At 36.2% G+C, this 22,338-nt stretch overlaps 2 protein-coding genes across 2 annotated transcripts in view; both read right to left on the reverse strand.

Moving 5' to 3' along the window:
- SLC10A5 (solute carrier family 10 member 5) lies at nt 1–7,125 on the reverse strand. Its single transcript, XM_007073808.3, is given in 10 exon segments — nt 1–4,022; nt 4,025–4,150; nt 4,153–4,205; nt 4,207–4,471; nt 4,474–4,510; nt 4,512–4,671; nt 4,673–4,847; nt 4,850–4,930; nt 4,933–5,086; nt 7,081–7,125. Coding segments are annotated over 10 exon segments (1,314 nt in total). The 3' UTR covers nt 1–3,804.
- The window catches only part of ZFAND1 (zinc finger AN1-type containing 1), a 24,322-nt gene continuing 8,712 nt past the window's right edge, over nt 6,729–22,338 (reverse strand). Inside the window, exons 4-8 of the mRNA XM_007073786.3 lie at nt 19,971–20,098; nt 19,794–19,885; nt 18,471–18,592; nt 7,802–7,957; nt 6,729–7,708 (exon numbers count right to left, since the gene is read on the reverse strand). Of these exons, the coding sequence (XP_007073848.2) occupies nt 7,538–7,708; nt 7,802–7,957; nt 18,471–18,592; nt 19,794–19,885; nt 19,971–20,098 (669 nt within the window). The 3' untranslated portion in view covers nt 6,729–7,537. The remainder of the gene's footprint in view (nt 7,709–7,801; nt 7,958–18,470; nt 18,593–19,793; nt 19,886–19,970; nt 20,099–22,338) is intronic.

A 22,338-nucleotide genomic window follows, 5' to 3' on the forward strand; every position in this document is an offset into this window, starting at 1 on the left:
GAGAGTTCTAATTCTACTAAACCTCAAAATGGAAAAGAGGTGAGACTCAATGCCCCTGATACTTTCCCAGACACCTGACTATACAAGGAGGGGGTTTGGGGAAGAATGGCCTTTGCCCAGCCACAAGGTGCCAAGGTCACCCATCAGCAGGAGTAATAGTGCCCAATTACCCTATATTTGAAAAAAGAGGGACCAACTTGGTGATTCTTTTCCCAGCAATCTTGGGTATCTTGTTAACTCTACTTAAGTCTCTGGAACTGACTTCTTTTAAATAGCAACTCCTTTTACTGGGGGGGGAAAATCAGATTCCACATACCAAGACTTTATTAGTTAATTATTTAGTGGACTTTGATTTTAAAATGATAAAGATTTACATACAGTGTACAGGTCCTCAGGGATGCAGTCTCCAGGATCTCTAACAAGCTTTTGTGTTTTGACATAACAGGTTGGAACTGCAGATAGAATTTTTATTCTTGGAACAATGTATCATAGAATCACCCCCTCCTGAGGGTTGGAAAGAAACTTTATAAAAAAAGCATCTTACCCCTCTATCTCTGGATCTTTTTGTCTAACCAATCAAGGCTATATAAAATGGTATGAATCCAAGCAATCAGACAGCATGCTCTATGCCCCTCATTTTTTAAAAAAAAAGGTAACTTGAATAACTTCATCCCCATCCATATTAGATAAATTTTACCATGTAAAAACCTGTCTTCCAGGATACATCTGTAAGAGAAAATATATTCCAAATTCCATCCGTGTACATTCAGCTGCTTTTAAGGTTAAAGATCATTCAAGTATGTACAGAGTAATAATAGAGTCTACTATGGGCTAAGCATTGTTCTGAGGACCTTTGACTAATATTAACTCACTTAACCTTCACAACAATATCATTGTAGTGTCATTATCCCAACTTTGCACATGAATTTAGGCCTAGAGAGATTAAGTAACTTGACCAATGTCACCGAACTGGTGACAGAACTGGAACTGCAGACCCAGGCATTGTCTGGTTCCACAGTATATGATCTTGACATTTATAGATATTGCTCATTAATTAATTCAATGTTTAATGAGAACTCTATTCAAGGCATTGAGGTAAACATGGTAGGGAATTCAAAGAATAGCATTTGTCCCTGCTCTCAAGAAGCTCTTATTTTTGTTTTTGCCTTAACAGCATCTATGAGTGGTTAATTCCCACCAACCTGAATCTTCTTCACATCACCCCATCACCTTGCCTATGATGTTAGGTCCTAGAGTTTTAGGCCAGAACCACAGACTTAAGGAATTGAGCAAGATCTTAAACCTCATTTGAATACGTTCATTTTACAGATTTGAAAAATGAAATGCAGAGAAGTGTCTTATTCGAGGTCACAATGCAATGATAAAGATTAATGACAAAGTGTAACTAGAAAGGCAATTTCTTGTCTCCCAATCAGTAACGTGTGTGCATGAAAATGTATGTAAGTTAAATTTATATAAGCTTAATTATAAACTTCCTAAGCAGAGGTTTCTGTTTAAAGGGGTCAATAGTAAAATATTCCATGTAGGCAATTATCATTTTATAAGGTGAATAAATAACCATCTATCACTATGCCACACCAGGTCTTTTATAAATCTTGGTATTCATATACTGGGTTTGGTGAAATTAGAAAAAAAGAATTTGGGTTGTCGTATTAGCTGCCAAACTAAATAAAATTTCCCTAATACTATGGGTATGACAGTGAATATCATAGAGGAAAATGTTCAAAGTTTTAGGCTCCATACAGAGATACCAGATTAACATTTCAAACCAACAGCTATCTCAGGGTCAAAGTTTAAACCAGGATAAAAAAGCAGCAGCTAACACTGAACATGTACCATGTGCTGGTACTATTCTAAGTACATACGATCTCATTTAATTCTGTGAAATAAAATTTCTGAACATGAGAGATCCCATTTTGAAGCTCCATTTTCCTTTCTAACTAGTGAATTCGTGAACTGGGTCCAAAGTGGCAACTGTTTTATAGGTAGTTGCTAAAAAGAACTGGCATTAGGACCATAAAACTGTTGGTTTGAACTTCATGAAGACAGAATAGTTAACTAAAACATAGTAAGATTAGTTGCATTTGACAGCACCAATAAAAGTCAGAATAATCGAAAGCAGCTCAACTGGTGGGGACCAATTAAGTTTTGGGGTTTTTTCTCTATCAAAATCACATAAGCAACCCAATTCTTTCTCAGAATAAACTCTTGCTTTGCCCACATGAGTGGGACACTTTTCTGGTTGCTAACAGAATCTGTGTTCTCTGAATTGCAACTGTGAGACTCCAAAGAAAAGACCTTTATTTTTTCATTAGTTTTGCCTCTTTTTCTTTAGTTGACAATTCTCACAAAATTTGACAGAGTTCACATTACCACCTCCATTTTTTTAGGAGAGGATATTGGACTATAGAAAGATTAACTTGCCTACTCCAGGGCTAGGAAATGTGAGGAACAGGATTACAGAAATATTTCTCAATATCGATGCCTGCATGATCTTTGGAGAGGAGTACAAATGAACTAGATACTAAAAACTGCCACTGAAAATTGAGAAGTGTTATAAAACAAGCACACTATTCATTTGGGGCCTAGTCTGTACTTCAGCCCTTTATTTGAATAAGCATACAGGAAATGTGCTAGACATGGGGAGTATCAAAATGAACACTGCTTACACTATCATGTTGTTTATATATTATGTTTGTAATTCTCATGTTCAAGAATTTATAGCAAAACAGAATATGACAGGAATATAAACAGCTGTAAAACAAGCCAAGTTGGCTAAATATGAAATATAAACAATTGTGAGGAAAATTTAGAGAAAATCTCACTTACAGGTTGCTAAGTGGGATTAGCAGAAGCTTCATGGAGAGGGTGACATTGGAGCCGGGTCTGTAGGAATAGTCAAAATCGAGGTAAAGAGGAGGTAGGCCTCCTTGTAGGTTGTAGAAATAGCATGAACACAGGCATATTCATGAGATACCAAGTCATCCAGTTTGAATGGAGCAAGGTTGTGTATAAGAAGTGGGAGTAGAGATAAAACTGGAAAGAGAGAGTGAAGTCAGGGAGTATAATAAACACCTCACTAAGAAATACAAACTTTATTCAAAAGGCAAAGAAGCTTGCAGCAGGGAAGATACATGATCAAAGTTAGATTTTAAAATTAACCTGATAGTGATTGGAAAGTGGACAGAAGGACCAAAAGTGAGTTAAAGGTTTAGGGAAGCAACAACCTAGGGCAGAACAAAAGTGATATTACTGGGAATGAAGAGATTGGTGAAAAGATATTATAGGAAACTTTCTGTAGGAAATAATTTGACTAAAAAGGAAAGAATGAAGGAAGAAAGGAGAAGAGGAAGAGATGACCCTGTGTTTCAGGGTAAATGGTAATGTCTTGAGTGGGAGATGTGCAAGACCAGATAAGCACAGTTATGACAGCAGAGGTGCTACATTTAAGATGTACTGATTCTGATGAGCCAATGAGAGACCCAGATAGGAATTTACATATTCATTCACTGTGTGAGCATTTACTATCTGCCTATTCTATGGAGATCCCTTCCCTAAATACTTGGGATAGATCACAATCACTACAGAAGGAATATTTTCTTACTGCCCTTCCCCGTTTAAGAGACAATAAAGTGTCCTATTCAAATCCAGTTCTCTAAAACATTTCCAAACCAACATGTTTGAAAAATGGGCACCTTCCTCTGAATTTCTGTACATTAATGGTCTGTAGTGAACTGAAAACAGGCATCATTTTTTGATATTGTTTGAATCTCCCACAGTACCTCATTCAGAGTGGGAATTCAGTAATGCAGTTTGGCCAGGGGATTTCTTTTTCCTTTTATCTTCTATGATAAGAATACATCTTTTCTTAGCCTTGTAAAGCAGAAAGATCAGTAACATTTCACATCCAGAATACATGGCCACTATAAAAGGAGCCACAGAAGCTAAGTCGGCCTTGGACTGTGAAAAAGAATTGAATAATGGCAGAGCTAAGAAACTGGTATCCCACTTTCAATAGCAACAATTTTACAAACAAGAACAGGCAGCACAAAAATTTTAACAAAGTTGTACCCAAATAACAAACCCAAAGCAGGAACTAAGACATCCCATGAAAGCTCCTCTAGGTTATTTCTAGAAACATTCTGAAAGTCAAATAAATCCCTACAAACATTAAAATAAAACTCAGGTCTAATTATTCCCTCCAGGAAGTTTGCTTTTTCAGGTATGCTACACTTGTGGACTATTCCAACTGATGTTGGAATGATGAAAAGCAGTATGGATACAATTTTAGAAACAGCAACATGAAATGTACGTGATGTAACCCTAACAGCCTACTATATATATATATAAGAATTGGCAAGTATCATTATCAGGGCCAATAATGTTGAAGTTACCAAAATGACAAAAAGGAGATCTCCATCTAGAAGCAGAACAAAGAAATAGACCCCACTCCTCCTGGGCATGTGTAGGTCATTACAAATCCAAAGCCTATGTTGTGCCTCTTATAACACCAAATTCTGTGTCCAAAGAAATCCATAAAATGGCCTAAGAAAAAAATTGTGTAATTGCCCCAATTTGCCAAGAATTACTGGCAAAGGAGTGTTTCATACTGTTTGAAACATCTGCAATTCAATATTGCAACCAAAAGCACGTTGGTAGCATAAGCACTAGGGTATTTCAGTCAATACACATTAATGCCTTGAAGACCATCTTTGCTTTGTTTAGGCACTTTGACTTTAACATTACCTCTTGAATGAGTCTTTCTTGCCTACCTTCAGAATCCCATAGTTGAATGGTCAAATTTGTGTCTCCATCTTCACCTGTCATAAGGTTTTTGTCACAGTCACCACTTGCAGCAGTTTAAGATCATCTAATTGCAAAAAGAGACGGCTGGAGTCTGGCCACTCAGCTCCTAACTAGATCTTCTGATGACCATTTCTTCATTCTTTGTGAAAAATAGTTTTTCAGTCTTTGCTCTATTCAGAACACTGAGAAATGACTTCCTTGCCTCTCCCAGAGTCATAAACCACAAAAGCAGGACGAAGGCAGGGAAATAACAAGTTTGCTAATTATTCTGAAAGTTTAAATAAATCACATATGCAGCAAAACCGGTTTTAAAAAAAGCTACAGAACATTCTTTTCAAGTAATAGAACTTAGGTAACAATTGTTTTGCTGGACCAAAGTCCAGCAGGAGCATGACTATCAAGCTTTTCAAAATACAAAGGTATCTAGTGAGGGGCGCCTGGGTGGCTCAGTGGGTTAAGTGTATGACTTCAGCTCAGGTCATGATCTCACGGTTTGTGGGTTTAAGCCCCACATTGGGCTCCTTGCTGACAGCTCAGAACCTGGAGCCTGCTTCAGATTGTCTCCCTCTGTCTGCCCCTCCCCTGCTCATGCTGTTTCTCAAAAATGAATAAACATTAAAAAAAAAATTTAAACAAAGGTAAAAACAAAAACAAAAACAAAAAACAAAGGTATCTAGTGAGTAACACAACCTGTTGAACTTGTAGTTATGAAAATGTAAAAGCCACAGCTTTAACAGATTGGATTTATCAAGCCGAAATCTAATCTCTTTCCTCCAGACTTACTCAACTAAAAACCCTAAAAAGAAAGCTTGAGAAGGCTGTCTGATTTCAGGGTAGTTTAGAAATGAGAAGCCAGAGAGACTTTCTCTCTTCCCCACAGTCTTGTTCTCTTTAGGGGACTACTCATGCTGGAACCCCTGGTCCCTAGAGTCTGAGGATGCTGGTACCTGTCTGGTCTGCTCCACTATCTGGGACCTGACCTAACTTACCATCAGTATCACTATTGACACAAGTCCCTCCAGGCTGCTTTGTCTCTTCTCTAATCAAGGACAGGACCTCTTCTTCATTTTCCCCCTCAATCTCTGCCAGCCTTACTTCCCCTTTTCTCAGCACTCATTGCTATTTTTCCTGGTATATTTAGCTTTAGTTCAATTTATGAGGCATGTGTTGATCACCTACTATGTGTAAGTAATTATAACAGATGCTAAGGTATTTAGTCTGTGTTAAAACTTTCCGGTATTTGGGAATATATTTAAGGATTATTTCTACTTCTGGTCCTGTAGTTTCTGATAAAAGGGCCACTGGAACATAGCTATATTTACTGTCTCTTACTCATCTGGCACCTGCTACAGAGTTTTGTATTATAGTTATAAGAATGTATATATCTCATCATATTCCCCACCGCAATTATAATCAAATTCTTGTTTGTAAAGTAGTTATTTGAGTGCCTACCAAACAAATGTGTCAGTAGTTGACCGAAGTCAGAAGTTACCTCCGTTCCTTGCATGAAAGTAAGATGAAGAGAGAAAATGAATATTCTGAGTTTATTCCTTTATTTAATTATACCTAAAACCACTATACGTGTCCATGATAATTGAAATAGAAAAGGGACAAAGCCTTCCCCAACAAGGGACAAAAACAAATAGAAATTATTTCTATTCCTTCCATATGGTAGTACTTTGTTGAGTACTGATGGAATATATCAGTCAGACACATCATTTTAAATATATTTTTTTAAGTTTATTTTTGAGAGTGAGAGAGCGAGCTCAAGCGAGCACGAGCAGGAGAGGGACAGAGAGAGAGGGAGACACAGAATCTGAAGCAGGCTCCAGGCTCTGGGCTGTCAGCACAGAGCTCAATGTGGGGCTCAAATTCATGAATGGTGAGATGGTGACCTGAGCCAAAGTCAGACGCTTAACTGACTGAGCCACGTAGGCGCCCCAATCAGACGCATCATTTTAAAAATAGTTATTTTTGGCATGTATTTTGCATTGATATAAAGACACTGTAATGAAGTTGTGCTACCTCACCTTTCCTCTCATTTGTAATACATTTACATAAATGAAGGTGAATCCTACTGGAAGAGGATCTTTATCAGAGAGATATGCCCCAAAGCAGTTAGGGGACACCAAGAAAACCATTTCCTCTTCCTAAGCCTGAGATTCCTCATCCAAAAACTTGGAGACCATCTCATTCACTCTTCTAAGTTCCTATGATTCATGTACACACATCAATTTACACATACTGACATACAGTTAAGGCTATACTTCCTGGCCTCATGATGCTAGGCTTAGCCATGTTACGTGTATCTTCTAAAAGTCAGCTCTTTCTTCCTCTGTCGTAAAGGAACAATATCCAAAATGCAGTCATTCCTTCCTTCAGCTTAGATCCTAGAGTAATGGTGATATGCAGCAGAGTCACAACCAATCAACAGCTGACATTAAAATAAATGAAATATACCTTTTTTGTTGTTACTGACCATAACCTAATAAAAGCTAACTACAAAAATTTGCTAATAATTGAATGTCAGTTCATAGCTTAAAACACAAAAACTCAAATTCAATTTAGCTGAAAATTGATAATGGAAATGACATAATGGAAATAAATTAAAAGGGAACTTTTAGGAATAAATATATGTGATATGTGTAGTAAAAGAAATGGACTTAACAGAGAATTTTCCTCATCATTTCTGGCTTGAATCCTTACATGACTAATCCAAATAAGAATCAACATTTTTTAAAAACTGTTCTTCATCATTAAGATATTCCAAGATAATATTTCCACCATTATACAAAGGGCAATCCTCCTTAGCGATCCAGGTTTCCAAAGTATGATCCAAGGGTAAGACTTCTCCTGAAGTAACGTGACATAGCCTTAATTTCTGTTAAGGGAAATAAATCATACTGTAATAAACAAACATGCTGGTAAAAGAGTATCCTAAAACTTTTACGAAAAAATTATGACCAGTTGTTACCTTAGCTGTTAATTTATTATTGTCATTTTTGAGACTGGTTAAAGAAGCCGCAAAGTCTATGGCTTTTCCAATGCTCCATCGGTGGCAAAAGAACATTGGTTTGCTTTTCTCTTTGCTCCCCTTAGGTAAGAAAACCTGAAGGTAAACTCTTTCTTTCTGTAAAAATAAAAAGTTAAAATATAGATTATGTATATGACACAGGCATCTCTTTTTGTCTCATGACCTCTCTTCCTGTCTTCTCCTGGTTAGAGGACTACCCTCTAATGATACAACTTTTAGTGGGAATACCAATCATAGTACCCATGAATCCACCTAAATGCATGGGCAGAGGACTGAAGACCCTAGCTAGGTTGGTCTGTGCAAACAGAAGCATGTAATGTAAAACAGGCCAAGCAAAGCCTTTTCCTGAGATTTTTAAAAAATGTTTTAATGTTTATTTTTGAGAGACAAAGACAGAGCATGATTAGGGAAGGGGCAGGCTCCAGGCTATGAGCTGTCAGCATAGAGCCCGATGTGGGGCTCAAACTCACAAACCGTGAGATCATGACCTGAGCTGAAGTCAGATGCTTAACCGACTGAGCCACCCAGGCACCCCTCCTGGGATTTTTTTATGTTCAAAAGCTAGAAGGAGGGAAGAGCAATCTGGTTGTTGTTTTTTTTTTTTTTTTTTTTTTTTTTTGAAGTCTTATTGAATTAAACCTGAAGTTACCTATCTATTCCCCCCAAACCCTCTTAGCTGTTCCTGAACTAATGTGGAAAAGTTTCCTCAAATGGGAAAGGACTCCAACACAGAGAGAAGAGTCAAGGAAACAGATGGACTCTTTCAAGATGATGAGTCCTGGAATCCAGTCATCCCTTGAGATCAGATCAATGCATCACTCCCCATTATAGGATAAAAAAAAAATTGTTTTCATTAAGTTATTGTTATCAAACTTCTGTCACTTGCAATTTAAAGTTTCCTGATACATAGTAACATTTCACCTGAAAGACCTTACTACATATTTAGTTGCAGCAGGGCTCTCGAGAACAAAAGGTCCAATCAATCAATCAATAAAATAAGTACCATAACAAAACAGAATGATTCAGAGATTTGGAGACGGTTCCTCTAGTATTTTATGCCCTATATGCTTCCTTACATTGTATTTTCTTGCTAAGTTAACAAATGCAGGAGGAAAAATAAAGAGGAGCAAGGTGTTTGGCCCCTGATCTTCCCCAATTCCTAACAATTGCTTTAACAAAGTGTGGCTTTACAGACCAATTCCTGCTACAATAAATATTTTGTTATAATTGGATTATCTCTTAATTATAGGGGAAATATCACAATTATGGTAAGAAATAATAGATTCAACACGATTTCCATCTAAACACAAAGGAATTTAGATTTGTTGAAAACCAGTGAAATGTGTCATAACAGGTAACAAGTATTAAAAGAAAAAAAATGATCAGAAATTCAAGCCTTGGGCCAATTCTATAACCTAATAGTTCCTGCTCCAAAGCAAGGTAATAAGAGCGTAAATACAAAAGGAAAGAATGTAAAAGTTATAGCCTCACTGAAAGGAAGGAAGGTGGGCAGGAAGGCGCAAGCAAAATATGCTTGAGGATCAAAAACATAACAAATGCAAACAAGTGATAGGTAGGCTGAGCCACAGACTCTCAAGGTTCCAGAAGACAAAATAGTAGCCAAGAGTTCAGCTTGTGGGTTAATGGGAAGCAACAGTGCTGCATGGAGGTAAAGTACCTGGCTCCGGCTCACTGCTTGGAAGGAGAGGCTAGTGTGGGACTTGTGCTCCAGGAAAGAAAGTTGAAGAAGGTACTGCTGAATGCTGACTACTGCTTACAGAAAGTAATATTTAGGAAAGGCAGAGAAGCACAGATAAAACCTCTTGACAGCAAACAAAGCCAGCATCTTCCAAGTCAGTAAATGGATCCACAATAATCTGAAAATCTCTGGAGGGCAAAAGCCCAAACTGCCAATCTGAAACTTGGATTGGAATGGAAGTCCTGAGTAAGGCCAGTGGAAGAAAATGCAAAATTGCTCCAAAGGAAGAGGCGAGTGACAACAGTGAGATACAGTGAAGAACCTCCTACTCAAGACGAACATGCAGAATCTACAAATGGAAATTCAAAAGTTAACCTTACTATGGGCAGATGAACTAACTGAATTCAAAAAGACATTATAAAAAGTTATTTTTTTTTTTTATTTTTAAAAAGTTTATTTATTTGGTGGGGAGAGGGGCAGAGGAAGAGGGAGAGAGAGAAACCCAAACAGGCTAGCAGCACAGAGCCCAAAGTGGGGCTTGATCTCACAACTATGAGATCAGGACCTGAGCCAAAAATCAAGAGTTGGACACTTAACCAACAGCCACCCAGGCACCCCTAAAAGTTTTTTAAATTATGAAATATCCATACAAATGGAACAAGAAAGTATGAAACAAAAACAAATGAAATAGGACAAGCTATGAAGATCCAATGAGAAATATAAAAATTTTTAAGTACAGTTTCTGAAATAAACTCAAACAGGAGAAATTTTGATAATCGTCAATAAAAAGGCTTAATTGATCTGAAGATGGATTTGAGGAAGTCCTCTAGAATGCCGCACAAATAGATACAAAGATAGAAATTATACATCCCAAAAATAGGTCTAACAAGATTTCAGAAGAAAGCAATATTCAGAGAAAATGACTGTAATTTTCCAAAAGTGAAGAAATAAGTGAAATTAAAGATGTACCTCCAGGCCCAAGCTGGGTAATTAAAATAAATCCAGATGTAGAAACATTGCACTGAAATTGGAAAATACCAAACTCTTAAAAGCTACTAGAGAAAGACTGATTACTCATAAAGCAATAAGATTGACAGATGTTTCCCCAATAATAGACAACAGGGAAAAATGAATAGTATATTAAGAGAGTTGAGAGAGTCTAATGGACAATCCAGCTCAAGTGAGGGCAAAATAAGGGCACTTTCAGACAAAAAAAAGACTCAAAGAGTTCACCAATGAAGACTCTTAATGAATGAACTACCAGTAGTTTAGCCAAAATAAAAATGAGTCCTAAGGAAAGGAGAAATTCAAAAAAATATGTTGGCAAATTTAAATAGCTATAGTACTGACTTAAAAATAATCATGTGTGAACAAGGATGATGGGACAGGACATATTCAACTTGAGAAAGCATGTCAAACTCCTGTCTCATTCAAGAGGATACAATACCAAGTAACTTTAAATTCTGAGAGACAAATTGGTATTTAGTTATATATGTTAAAAATTAAAATTGTTAGCACATGTCTATTATCATATTATAAAACATTACAATGGAGAGTCTAGATAATACAGTACAAAAAAGGGAACCAGCTAGTATAATTATTAAAAAAATTAAAACTACCCTTATGTTAATGGGGTGTGATTGTTTACCTGGAAATTGAAGGCAAAGAAAAGCATTTGGTAATGTGACTGAACATCTTTTTTCTCTATATTAGAAGTACCTAGATATAGAGGTTGGGGGAAAAATTATGTTCACAACAAAACAAAACCCAGGAGATAATTAGGGATGAAAAGGAATAAGACGTAAATGAAAAACAAAATGTTACAGAAGTCACTAAAACACGATTTAAATAAATGAAAAGGCATACAAGGTTATTAGACAGGAAGACAATGTTCTATAGCACAAACCCAAAGTGAATCCTTCAGGAATGATACTCAGTCAGGACTTGCTAATAGTCAGAACTTGTTGGGAGACTGAATTTTACTTTAACTTTACAGAAATCCCTAGATAATGTATTGAGGTTTTCCATCAGTTACTTATACCTAGTGAGCAGGGAGAGGCCAGAATCTCCACGATAAAGAGGAAGGTATCAAGAGGGTAAAAATCCTCTTGAGAATAGCTAAGGGGGCTTCTCATAAATGGCCAAATCTTTACCTCCTGTCGGCACCATTATTCACAGCTTACATCCTTGTAGGAACTGGGGGACACGGAAAGCCACATTTCTAAAGACCATACTGTGTTCTCATGCTGTTTATAATGATTTCTCTCAGTTTCTCCATTTCCCCTTTAAAGAGCCTATGATCTTTAACGTTACTTGCTGGAGTCTGTCACTTAAAACCTTGTCCCATTAGGATAACCATAAAAATCCTAGGTTTGTTTTTTTGTTTTTTTTAAGTATAATTAATACACAAGGTTATATTAGTTTTGGTGTAAAGCAGTGATTTAACAAGTTTATACAATTATGCTATGCTCACAAGTATAGCTACCATCTGTCCCTATACAATGCTATTACAATGTCATTGACTATATTCCTAATGCTATGTCTCTTATTCCCATGACTTCTTCATTCCATAACTAAAAGCCTGTATGTCCCACTCCCCTTCACCCGATTTGCCCATCCCCCCATCTCAGAGAAAGTTTTAGTTTAAATAGAATAAGCATGAATAAATATGAAGAAAAAAACTGCTAAGAAAAAAAATATAGGTGAACTTACATTATCATATATTAGAACATTCTATAGAGTTATTGCATCAAATCAAGTTGGTACTGACCTGGGAGTAAAAAAAAAATATGAGTGGAATAGAATAGGAAATCCAAAAATAGATCCAGTAAAAATAAATCTTAAACTTGTCATGAATTGGAATACCAACTATCATCTTCAAAAGGAAAAATGATTTAATAATTGGTGATGGCAAAACTAGCTAAAAAACTGGAAGAAAAGAAGATTGGGTCCTCGGCTCCTATTACATGCTACAAACAAATTCCAGATGGATTAAAGACAAATGCAAAATGCCGAAAAATAAAAATCCTAAAGAAACCAAAGTGGGGGGTGCGGGGAAGCAGAAAAAGGCACACCTTAGAAAAAATTAAAACACAGGTCAACAAGATACATAAGTGAAATCAATATATTTGATACATTTTGAAAACATATCTATAATCAATCTGATTTGGAAAAAGAATATCTATTATATTCCCAGAGTTTCCATAAGAAGTTGTCCAAACAAAATAAAAAGACAGGAGTATGGGTTAACAGACAACCAAAAAGAAAAATGATCAAAGGGTGATTGAAAGAACAACTACACATGGCTAACAAACATAATAAAAGATGCTCAAACTGAACATGCGAATTAAAGCAATTAGAAGGTATCTTTTTATAGCCATTAGACTGGAACACATTAAAACATGTAACAGCTACTAGAAACCATGGGAGGAGGGGAAGCGTACCTCCTATCTGGCCACAAGAGGCAGTATATTAAACTGGGTAAGATGGCAGGTTTATCACCCGAGTGATCTTAAATAACTTCAAATCATTCATGTGTGAAATGAGGATATATAATATACCAGGAGGTTGTATTAAGGGAGGTAAAAAAAAATTTAAAGCCAAAAATCAATGGCTGGCATAGTGTAATCAGTCAATAAAGGCTATTATAACTATTGCCAGTAGAAATGTAAATTGTTGCAACTTCTTCATAAAGCAGCTTAGCAACATCTATGAAGATTTAAAATACACGTACCCTTTGACCCAACAAACACACTCCTGGGAATTTATCTCACAAAAAGAAGAAACCAGACCAAGACTACTTAGCACAGTAGACAAAACTGGAAACAAAGTGAATGTTCATCAATAGGAAAATGGCAAAGTAAGAATCTACAGACCTGTACATCCACACTATGGAATATTTAGTTTTTAAAGAATCAGAGCTATACCAGCTCCCTTGAGAAAATTTCTGCTGGGCATTAATAAGGATACATACAGGTAATAATCTACCTAAAACCTGCTTTATTTTCACTTACAGCTATAATCAGTATTTGACATGGCAGTATGTATTTAACAGTTAACTCACCGCATTGGAATATAAATTCCATGTTGGCAAGGACTTCTATTTACTCTTGTATACCCAGGGCCTGATATATAGTAGGGGCTCTAAAAAAAAGTATTGACTAAATGAGATGATGCCATTTTTATAAAATAATGACCAAAAAACATTCTTTATGTGCTTGCATACATATACAAGTAAACATCCATTTATGTAAATTATACACAGGTATACACACATATATATGTATGCATCCATGTATATGTATAAATATATATGTGTATAAAGATACACATTAATGCAAGGGGAAAAGTTATAGCTACAGACATGTGTCATGCTCCATGATGAACTATTAAGTGCATCATGAATCTGTTTTCTGAGGCCAGCCTACTTGGTTTCAATTTGTAATTCACCACCTACTGGCTATGCTTAACCATTTTGTGCCTGAGTTTTCTTACCTGTTAGGCAGAGATAACAGTTCCTATCTCATAAGCATGTTGTGAGGATTAAATGTGTTAGAAGAGGGCCTAGAACAAAGTAAGTGCTATACAAGTTTTTACTATTTTGCCTAAGGAATAAAATAATTGCAAAACAATTTGAGCAATATTATTGGATACTTTAGGGCAGCCCTTCTCAACCTTGTCACTATTGACATTTGGGAATGTCAGAAAACTTTTATTGTGGGCACTGTCCTATGTATAGTTAATCTCTGGCCTATGCCCGCTAGATTTCATAGCATCCCCATGCCCAGTTGTGATCAAAATCACCTTCAGTTGAAAACAACTGCTTTAGTGGGAGGGACATGGACACAGGAGGGTGTGTTTGGTTTTTCCCCTTACAGATCTGTTAAAAGTTACACTTGTAAAGGCATGTACTACATTTGCAATTTTAAAACCAACAAATGAAGTTTTCAAAAAAAAAAAAAAAAAAAAGGAAAATATAAATATTAAGAACAATCACTAACAAAAGAAGACTGTAATCAATGGTTTCTAAACCAGCAGAATAAAAGGGAATATAGAAAATGCAATCAACATGAAGGATGTGAGGAGAGAGAAATAAATCAAGGAAAAGGATGATAAGCAGAAAGCTTAAGAAGGAAGAAGTATGTTTAAATGTATCAGTGATCACGATAAATACAAATGGATTCAACTCACCTATAAAAGAGATATTATCAACCTGGATTAAAAAAAGAAAGTCCAGCTATATGCTGCTTACAAAAGACACCCTAAAACAAAACACAGAAAAGTTGAATATAAAAGGGATTTTAAAAGGATGTAACAGTTAAGCATTCACTAAAAGAAAGCTAGTGAAACAGTATTATAATTCACAATAGGATTTAAGGTAAAATTCATAAAGATACAACGATGAAAAAATTTCATGTACCTGATAATATTATTTAGAAAAAACATTAGAATTACAAGAAAGAAATCTGACAAAATCAGTTGTAGCAGGAGATTTTAACACCCTCAGTCTCAGAAACCAATAGATCAAGCAGACCAAAAATTAGTATGCACACACGTACACACAGACATGCATATAAATACATACAAACGGGAAGGGTGGCAGGAGAAAGACTGCAAATGACAGAGCAAAAGGAGCAAAATGTAAGTAACTGGTACATTTGGATAAAGGATATGGAAAAAAAAATCATTGTACTACTTTTGTAACTTCTGTGTTTAAAACTGTATCAAGTTACCAAATAAAAAACCCACACTCAAACAAGTAGGTTGAAAATAAATTCACTGTCAAGGTGAGAAGATGGAAAAAGATCAGAAAATCCAACATAAAAGGAAATATAAAAATCAGAATTTAGTGACATTGAAAGCAGAAAACCAGTAGAAAGGTCAATCAAACCAAGATATGCTTCTTACAACTAAAATATAAATTAAACACACACACACACACACACACACACACACACACACACACACACACCTCTAACAAGACTGTTCAAGGAGAAAATAAAGTACAAATGAAACATATTAACAATGAAATGGAATGACTACTAAAGGCACAATAGAGATCTTGGAACATAAGAGAAAAATTTGAACAATAAACTGGAAAATCTACATCAAGTAGTAAGTTTTAAGACCAATTAATATTAACCAAAATTTCAGAAGAAGGGACTATCCAAATAAACCAAGAACTATTTAACACATTGAAACCATATTCAAAATTCTCCCCTCAAAAATGGCAACAGATTCAAACGTTGTAACACCCTTTACCAACCCTTCAGGAACAAATAATCCCCATCCTCTACAAAGATTTCAAAGAATAGAAGAGAGAAAGCTACTCAACAAATTTTATGTGCATAGTCTCGCTACTAATAGCACAAACAATAATATATTAGCTAATCAATTTAGCAGTGCATTTTAAAAGAATTATATACCAGAGTCAAGTAGTTTGTTTTGGAAAATGTGGTGATTTTACAGAAAAATAGATTAATGTAATTGAAAACATTCATAAGGAAAGAAAAGATACCTGATCATCCTACTAGAGGTAGAAAAAAACTTACAGTAAGAATTTATACATATTCATGATATAAAGTCCTAGCAAATTAGGAACAGAAAGAAGTACTGCTCACCTGATAAAGGCTTCTACTGAAAATTTACAGCAAATGTAGTATTTACTGATGAAACTTTAAAATCATTTGCATTAAAGTCAGAGAAATGATGAAGATGCCTACTAACATTCAAGATGTTCTGGAGATCTGAGCCAATACACTAAGACAATAATAATGAGAAGGAGAAAAGAAAATTTGGCAAACACACACACACACACACACACACACACACACACACAAAACCACAAAACTGTCATTTGCAGAAGATAAGGCTACACAGAAAACATCCCAGAAAATCTAACTATGGGTACTCCTAGGAAGATTATTTGCTGGATAGAAGGACAACATACAACAAACAACGAGCAATAATCAGTCATGAAAATAAATTTTTTTTAAGTTATTTACAATGGGGGTGCCTGGGTGGCTCAGTCGGTTAAGCGTCTGACTTCAGGTCATGATCTCAAAGTTCGTGAGTTTGAGCCTGGCATCGGCTCTGTGCTGACAGCTCAGAGCCTGGAGCCTGCTTCAGATTGTGTTTCCCTCTCCCTCTGCCCCTCCTGCACTCGCATGCTGTCTCTCTCAAAAATAAACATTTAGAAAAAAAATTTTTTAAGTTATTTACAATGGCAGCAAAAACAATTAGCAGACTAAGATATATAAATATATATATAATATATATATGCATTATAAAATGTTAAAGATCTAAAAAAAGACCTAAAGAAAAGTTGGAAAGATCAATCATAGACATAGATGGGAAGAATCAAAATTCTAAAGATGTCAACTGTCTCTAGTTTAAAATTTAGCATTAATTCCTATCAAAATTGCAATTTCAAAGAATGGGACAAAGTGGTCATAGGTTTTTGTTTTTGTTTTTTTACAAATGAATAAATTGCCAAGAATAGATGTGACTGAAAGAATAACATGGACAGACTTGTCCTTATTATAAAGCTATGATAATTAAGACAGTTTGATATTAATGCAAAGACAGACAAACAGACCAAAGGAACTGAACTGAGATCCCTACATTAGTCTTACATGTCTAGAACAATATGGTGTATGACAAAGGTATCATTATAAGGAGGAACTCATTATCTTATGTTATGACAACAGGAAATCCCTACTGGGGGAAAAAATCTCTATTTACAACTAAATTCGAAATGGAACAAAGAGTTAATTTTTTTTTAACTTCTGGAAGAAAATATAAGAAAATCTCATTTCCAAACATACAAATTAAGGAAAACGATAAATTTGAGTACATTAACATTCTGAAGTCTGAACTACTAAAGAGATTAAAAGCAAAGTGAAAACAAGCCATAGACTGAGAAGATATGTGACATCCATTTACTCAAGAAAGCATCAGAATTCAGAATATATGAACAATCCTATAATTTTTAGCAGTACCAAAAAAAAAAACCCAACAGAAAAATTGTGCAAAGGATATGAATAATTTACAGAGGTAAAATGGCCAATAAGTCCATGCAAAGTAGCTGAACCTTATTAGTCACAAAGGAAATTCAACTTTAAACTTCAGTAAATTTAGAAACAAGAAACATCAACTCTCAGACACTGTAGGAATGAGATAAATCAGTACAACAACTGACAACAGTCTAATAAAGCTGAAGATAAGCAAACTCCATGACCCAGCTTGTCTATTTCTAGGTATATTCCCTAAAGTAGCATTTTTCAATCTGATGGTCTCAATCCTTTAGGGGTTATAAAATCAACAGTCTTTAAAATAAAACAGAATAAAAAACATCAGACTATATAACACATAAGGCTAGTATGTAACATATAAGGCTAGGTATTACTGATAATGTGTTAAGCTATGTATATAGGTATGTAGTATGTATGTACACAAGTACCTACTGGAATGTTCTATAAAATATAATGAATATTATGGAGTTTTAAAGGGACCACCCTAGAAAAACATTCCCACATATACACAAGGATGTTCACTGTTGTAACAGTTTATAATAGCAAAATATCTGAAAAACATCTGAATCTTCATTAGGAAAATGGATAATTTGTGGCATATTCATACTATGGAATAATGTATACCTATTAAAATGAATGAACTAAATGTATCAGCATGGACAAATGTTAAAAATATGATGCCAAGTGAAAAAAAGAGTTGATCTGGTTCACTGTGACTTCTCAAAGTGAAAAAGTCAAAATTATTATCTACGCAGATATATACCATATACCAGTAACAATACATTTCAAGTTCAGATTAGTTGTTACTTGATGGGTGGGAGGAGTCCAAAGGGGGCTATATTTGAAACATTTTTGTTTTTCAAAATCTGAGACCAACCTGTGGTAATGACTTATCTCCATCAGCATGCATCTTTAATTTCATCAGTGCTACCTTTGCAGCCGTTTCACTGTTTTTTGCACCTTTCCTTCGTTTACTTGCTGTCCCTCCTGTCTTAGAATCTAAGAAATAAGTATAAGCATATAAAGCACATAGAATTTTTACATTAAAAATTTCCAGAGTTCTATCATTTGTTATAGTTTTGAAATATACACAAATAACACATAATAGTTATACAGAACCACATTTTTTTTGTTGTTGGTATCATACATGACTATTATAAAAATATCATCGAGGTTGATCTAAGCAATCTCTACATGAAAAAACTCACTGTTATGTGCTTTCCTTTCCAATTTAAGCCTATTTAATCCAAAACAAATCACTAACATTTCTACAGAAAACTTTTTTTTTAATATTTATTTATTTTTGAGAGAGAGACAGAGCATGAGTTGGGGAGGAGCAGAGAGAGAGGGAGACACAGAATCTGAAGCAGACTCCAGGCTCTGAGCTGTCCGCACAGAGCCCGATGCGGGGATTGAACTCAGGAACTATGAGATCGTGACCTGAGCTGAAGTCGGACACTTAACCGACTGAGCCACCCAGGTACCCCTGCAGAAAACTTTTAAGATTTGGTCATAGATTTTAATAAAGGTACTATCCTTAATACAGAATGAAAATTCTGAACATGTTGGCAGAGAGACTGGTTTAAGCAACAGATACATTCTTCCCAGCACCTCAGATTATCAGCAGCATTCACAGAACAGCTGATGAGACTTAATGATTAGTCTTTAGAGAAAGCAAACCACTGCGCTGGCCTTATGAATACCATTTCCAGCCATGATACTTGACCAGCTGATCTAAGTGGCCCGGTAAAAGAGAATATCGGGTAAGTACTTCCATAGAATTTCCAATCTTTCATTGGTCAGCATTCTAAGAAATATGGGCACATAAATGCCATCAAAATCTATACCAGGTTGCAACCATTGGGGCCATTAAACACACCTTCCAGGGGTGCCTGGGTGGCTCCATTGGTTAAGCATCCAACTTTGGTTCAGGTTATGATCTCACAATTCATGAGTTCAAGCCCCATGTTGGACTCTGCTGACAGCTCAGAGCCTGGAGCCTGCTTCAGATTCTGGCTGGCTGTCTGTCTGTCTGTCTCTCTCTCTCTGCCTCTCCCCTGCTCGCTCTCTTTCTCTCAAAAATTAACATTAAAAAAAAAAGAAACACCTTCCATAAGTGGCAAGCTGACATAAGAAGCAGGACTCCATAACTAACAGATATACAGCAGTAAGGAAACAACCAAATTTTCTAGATACTTGCCAATAATGTCTTTAACAAGTTTCTGAGTGGCAGCCATACGAGGCTTAGGAATTTCCAGTTTTTCACATTCATGATCCGACTGATGACGGTGCCTATGAGCAACAGAAGAGTGACACTAGTTCACGTATTTGCAAGACTTAAACAGATACATAGAATTTGAATGGTCTGAGTGATCACCTCAGGCAAAAATTCTTCTCACAGTAAGGACATTTAACTGGCACAAGCTCTCTTTCAGCACAGTCCCTGAATGAGCATGGGTAAGACGTGGGCTTATCCGACTTCAGTCTCTCATTGATTATGGTCACCTGAAAATGGAAAAAGGAGGAAATGGCATTATAGAGTTCATATATAACACAAATCAACATCTATTTTGGAAGGCAACATATGTAACATTTTTGCTTAAACTTGTTAGAGCAACTTACATTCTCTCACCTAACAGATTATAATAAATGTTTGTGTGATAAATGATTACTGTGCTGACTGTTCTACATTTTCATAACTTTCTTACTATGGTGTATTTATCTTCTAAGTCAAGTTAAAATGACTATTCAGTTACTCTTCATAATTTTAGAGTTCTACTCTGTACCAGTCCTAAACAAAGATGCCCCCATAATAATATGCTTAGGTGACCATCTCATCAACCCTCAAAGAGCAAGTCATAACTACTTTCTACGCTGACTTTAGTTTAATACGTATATATATGAAAGAACACTTAAAATTAGGTTTATGATACAGAAGATTAAAGACAGTTTCTGTAATGATACATTCTCTATTCTGCATGTATTATTGTATTACCAGCAAATATTACATCAGAAGAAGAGATGTTACAAGATTAAAAAATGTATAGGGGCGCCTGGGTGGCTCAGTCGGTTAAGCGGCCGACTTCGGCTCAGGTCACGATCTCACGGTCCGTGAGTTTGAGCCCCGCGTCGGGCTCTGGGCTGATGGCTCAGAGCCTGGAGCCTGCTTCCGATTCTGTGTCTCCCGCTCTCTCTGACCCTCCCCCGTTCATGCTCTGTCTCTGTCTCAAAAATAAATAAACGCTAAAAAAAAAAAAAAAAAAAAAAAAAAATTAAAAAATTAAAAAAAAAAATATATATATATATCCAGGTCAGGATAGTTTGAGTTTTAAATAACCATGTTTCTAGAGTTGAATGAACTTTTGCAGGCTCCGTGATGTCAACCCAGAGCCTCATGTAGAGCTGGATCTCATCAACCCTCTGATCAGGAGGTGAGCCAAAATCAAGAGTCAGACGCTCAATCACCTGAGCCACCCGGCTGACCCAAGATAATTTCTTAAAATCTACAACCAAAGGGCATTCCTCTATATAAATGGTAGTTATACCTTGTTGGAATTAATTTTAATATTTATTTTGAGAGGAAGAGAGAGCATACAAGCACAAGTGGGGAGAGGGAGGGAAGGGGGGGGAGAGGGAAGGAAGAGGAAGGGGGAGGGGGGAGGGGGAGAGGAGCAGGAGCAGCAGCAGCAGCAGCAGCAGCAGCAGCAGCAGCAGCAGGGGACATGCAGAGGGAGAGGAAGAGAGAAAATCCCAAACAGGCTCCTCCATGCTGTTAGGAGGAGATCATGAGATCATGACCTGAGCTGAAATCCAGTCAGACACTTAACTGACTGAGCCACCTAGGTGCCCCTTGGGGTTAACTTCTTAACTCCTTTTCCAAATTTGTTCTAATGGTCCACTGGTAAAACGATTTTCAATTCATTATTTAATTAATGAGATCTAATTGACATTGCACAAGAGACGTTCATAGAAGTCAAATATTGTAAGAAAAAGGAAAGTACAAGGATTTACAAGCTGCATAAGAAACATTAATATGTTTACTATATGACTATTTCTCTCCAACTAATCCTGCATAATACCAATATGCTAATTTTTATTTTCATCACATAAATCACCTCAACCTCAAAGGACCAGATTTGAACTGAAGTTCATTTAACTCGAATTTTCTATAATTGAGAGAACAGATATAAAAGTCCTCAGTAAAGTGCTTGGTAATTGCTGGTCAGGAATAAATACTAACTGAAAAGTGTGGGTCAAATGCTTCTTTCTAAATGGAGTGAGCTCAGTTTCACTTTCTGCCTTTCTCGGACCAAAGGAGGTGGAGCCACTTATTACGAGTTGGAGAAAATTACATTTGGCATGCTGGGCTCAGCTTTCTCTTCGAGGCCTAACCTGGTGAAGCACTGTGTGATTGGTGGGAAAATCTGCCTAATTCTGAATCTCCTTTGCACCCTAGAAGGCTCTACACTAAGCTTCATTCAGTTTATCCTTTATGAGTAATAAAGAGGATACTTTGGCTTCTATTTAACAGCCCTTATTAATGTCTCAATTTGGTCAGAATTGGTGTGGGGATTTTTATCGGACTACAAGTTTGTTCTTGGTGATCTAAGGCCAATCGAGTCAGAACAATCTGCAACCACACAATCCTAACACCAGGATCCAGGGAAAATGAACAAAACAGTGAAGGTGAACTGGAAGGAGTATATGAAGAGGCTGTTAATTCCACTGTATATTTGTAAATATAG

The sequence above is a fragment of the Panthera tigris genome, chromosome F2 (genome assembly GCF_018350195.1).
Source record: "Panthera tigris isolate Pti1 chromosome F2, P.tigris_Pti1_mat1.1, whole genome shotgun sequence".
Lineage (NCBI taxonomy): Eukaryota > Metazoa > Chordata > Mammalia > Carnivora > Felidae > Panthera > Panthera tigris.